This window comes from Alternaria ventricosa (assembly GCF_023758065.1).
Source record: "Alternaria ventricosa strain BMP 2768 chromosome Unknown scaffold_15, whole genome shotgun sequence".
NCBI lineage: Eukaryota > Fungi > Ascomycota > Dothideomycetes > Pleosporales > Pleosporaceae > Alternaria > Alternaria ventricosa.
In genome coordinates this window covers 86,514-89,790 of record NW_026055695.1, presented here as the reverse complement: position 1 = coordinate 89,790, position 3,277 = coordinate 86,514, and the positions used below count along the sequence as shown (strand labels likewise).

The 3,277-nt window shown below is 51.3% G+C and overlaps 1 protein-coding gene across 1 annotated transcript; it reads right to left on the bottom strand.

The window, feature by feature from the left end:
• Positions 1–2,013: 2,013 nt before the first annotated feature.
• On the bottom strand, positions 2,014–2,886 carry J4E93_007952 (uncharacterized protein; the record flags this gene model as incomplete). The annotated part of the gene is made up of 1 exon (XM_049345855.1): positions 2,014–2,886. The coding sequence occupies one exon, from the start codon at positions 2,884–2,886 to the stop codon at positions 2,014–2,016; it is 873 nt and encodes a 290-aa protein (XP_049196788.1).
• Between the last annotated feature and the right edge of the window lie 391 nt (positions 2,887–3,277).

The window sequence follows — 3,277 nt, the reverse complement described above, 5'->3', positions numbered from 1 at the left end:
TGCAGCGGCGCAGTTGTGTCGTTATGCGCGCAAACTACGTTGAGGGGTAGCTCGGAGTTGTATGAAGCAAGGGAAGGTGGCTTCGCAGGTAAGACGGAAACGTAACGGAAGCTTGCGGGGATGTTGCGCGCAGCTGGAGGTGGAAGTTGGGGAGCTATGCTGTCACTGGGCGGGCCCAGGTGGCAGAACCCCGAGCTTGGCAGGGACGCCTGGAGATCACCATGCTTCTCCACCACCCACTTTAGGGCACCTTGACCATGCTTACCTTTCCTGCTGAAAAGACTTAGGACTATTGGTTATCTCACTTCCCTTGGGCCTCCGGCTGTCCGTTCAACACTGGCTTACCCCTGAGCATTACAGTCAACGCTACCTAGGTATCATCCATAAATCCACCTAGGTACCCATGCGTGATTGTGACTATTACCACTTCAAGTATGGAGTACAACGCTGACGAAACAACGACTAGGAGGCCGCTGCTATTGTCCCGTCACCAGTCATCCCGCTTCTTCGTTATCCATTTCACATCACTAGCACCGGTCCCAGAAATGAACTTGGAAAACATATTAATACCGGAAAGATTGCGAGTTTCTACGTCAAAACTTGGTCTGATCGTTAATCCGCCAAGATACTACTGGGTCATGCTCTCTAAGCAGTACGCAAGCATGGGGTAAAAATGTGTACAGGGCTAGGACGAGGCTGAATCCTGTAGCTTCTGGTGTACAGGTCAATTCTACAGCTGGAGCGAATATGAGGGCAACCGCCTCCCATGACATCGTTATCCGAGCTGCGGACGGAATTATCTACGCCGCCGCATGACGAATACTCGAGCAAATCACAGTGACGGAATGCTGCGCCTACCTGCCTTGTGGTCACCGGTGAGCGCTAACGTCGATCGAACGCTCACACCGAACCGTGAAAACACCTCCACAACACCTCCACAACCTCACAGAAGAGATATTGAGAGCGCTCGAATTGTGCTAGTAAGCTTTTATCTTTTCTTGATCGTTCGGAAGAGTTATGCGACGCGTTCTGTCCAAACACCACAACCTGAGAAATGAGATGTGTGCTGTGCTAATGCAAGAAACTGTGGTATGAGCGCCACAGGCCGAGGAGCAACAAAGTATGCTGCCCTAGAGATGGTTCAAATACTCCCACACTCGTCCCCCGAAACATCATGTCATTTGCAATCTTTTCAGCAATCCAGTGAAGACCCTTTTACCGCTGTTCGATCCGCCTTTTTCTGCCCACCCCATCGCTATTCGCACTTCACACATACAATCTCGGCAGCCAATCACGTTCTTGCTCAGCCGCGTCGGAATACCTAGGTATCTAGGTACGCAGGCATGGCAAGCCCAAATGATAGTACAGTCAACGTCGCGCTACAGATACTGTTTGGTGTTGCCGCCATTTTCAGTGTCACCTTGGCGTTGTTTGGTCTGCATTATCGAGACTCTCTTGGATTTGTTCTATACAGGCAGTTTAGGAACCGTTCTCTTGAGTGTATGTACACAGGGTTGTCGCTTATTGTATGTTGGCGCTGATTGTACTACTAGCATACGAGCTCGAAACCGGACTCCAATACTCGGATGGTACAACAGCAAGCCGGACAAATACAACACGCACTTTATCCGTGCAAGATCCTGCTTCGACTTGTGTTCCTTCGGCAACACCCTCGATTTCAGACTCTACAGCCCCAACGGAACCGGTTTCCAACACTAGCTTCTGCAACGCCAGTACCGAAACGAATACAGCATAGTCATTGCGCATCATTACGCGATGGCAGAGTCCTGCGCATCATGTGCAGAACTACGATGATCAAGGACAAGGTTTGCAAGGAATTAGAAGAGCATCTACACGTGTTTCCAAGTCGTGAGCCTCTTATCATGGTGTCGTAGCTAGTAACAATACATGTAATCTATACAGCTTCGTCGAAATACACTGCCATTTCCAGGTGCACCCGAGTTGATCCTCTGGACGACAGACATGATCCATTGTAGCATGGACAACGTGGGATCAAATGGCAATAGACCTCTTCTCCTCTTCAACATCCCCATACCAACCAAAGAGGTGCGCGATATACTCTCCAGCGAGGCCCAGGCTGATGACACCGCCAGTAAACCATGCACCATTCACGAACCACCACCAGCAGTTCTTGACTTCCTTCAGCTTCACTCGTCGGATCATCGTTCCTAGTGTGACTGCTGCTCCCCCGACCGACCCGACGAAGTAGACCGGTCCTAAGCCTGCCGCGACTCCGGTAGCTGATAGTAAGCCAAGCTGAACAACGGCAAGACCAGATAACACCATCTTGGTTTCCTTTTCGTGCTTGAGTGCGATACTCTTGATGCCCGCTTTGACATCGTCTTTAATATCCATATGCGCGTAGATCATGTCGTACAGAACGGTCCACGCAACGTTGCTAGCGTAAAGACAAGCTGCCGCTGTGAGCGCTGCTTGATTCGCCAGCAGGTCGACACCCAGCGCAGGGAAGCCCATCATCGCACCCCAAGAGAACGTAAGCCCAAGGACAAATTGGGGATAGTATGTTACCCGTTTTGCCAAAGGATAAAGCGTAACGAGAACAAGTGATGGTGTCGCGTACCAGAAGCATTCGAATGGGAGTGATAGAAGAACAGCCAAACCGGTCGTAAGTTGTCCTCCGAGGAAGACAATAGCCTGCTGGGGTGTGATTGCTCGTCTGGCTATGGGACGTAATCGTGTACGTTCGACGTGTGGATCGAGGTTCCGGTCCCAAAGGTCGTTGATCGTGCATCCGGCGCCTCTCATTACGAGAGCTCCTGTGAAGAAGAGGGCTGTTGTGCTGATGACTGCGGATGGTGCTGCGAGAGGGGTGGCCATGGTTGCAGCGAGGAGTGTGCTGAACATGCAAGGAAAGAAGAGGTAGTATGTACCTGCCGGTTTGTCCAGCCTCATCAGCTCGCCGTATGGAACCGCTTTCTGAGGCAGATATGACAGGAAGCCGGTGGTTGGTGGCTTGTAATCGGGAAGTGGTTTCGACGGCCCATCTTGTAGTGTTGTCGCTGCCGCTATTCCTGACTGCAAGTTTGTCGAGTTTCGTCGTATCGACTTGATGAGCTGGGTGGTTTGCGGACGATAACTCGAGAGTGACACATGTGTTGATAGTCGTCCTCGTCTGCAAGCGGATTGTAATGTGGAAGAACTCCGGGTGTATTGCCGACATACTGGCGCAGCCCGCGCTGCATAAAGTCGTAGGAGAGCCATACTCGGCTTTCAGATGTTTAGACGGTCGGAAGTA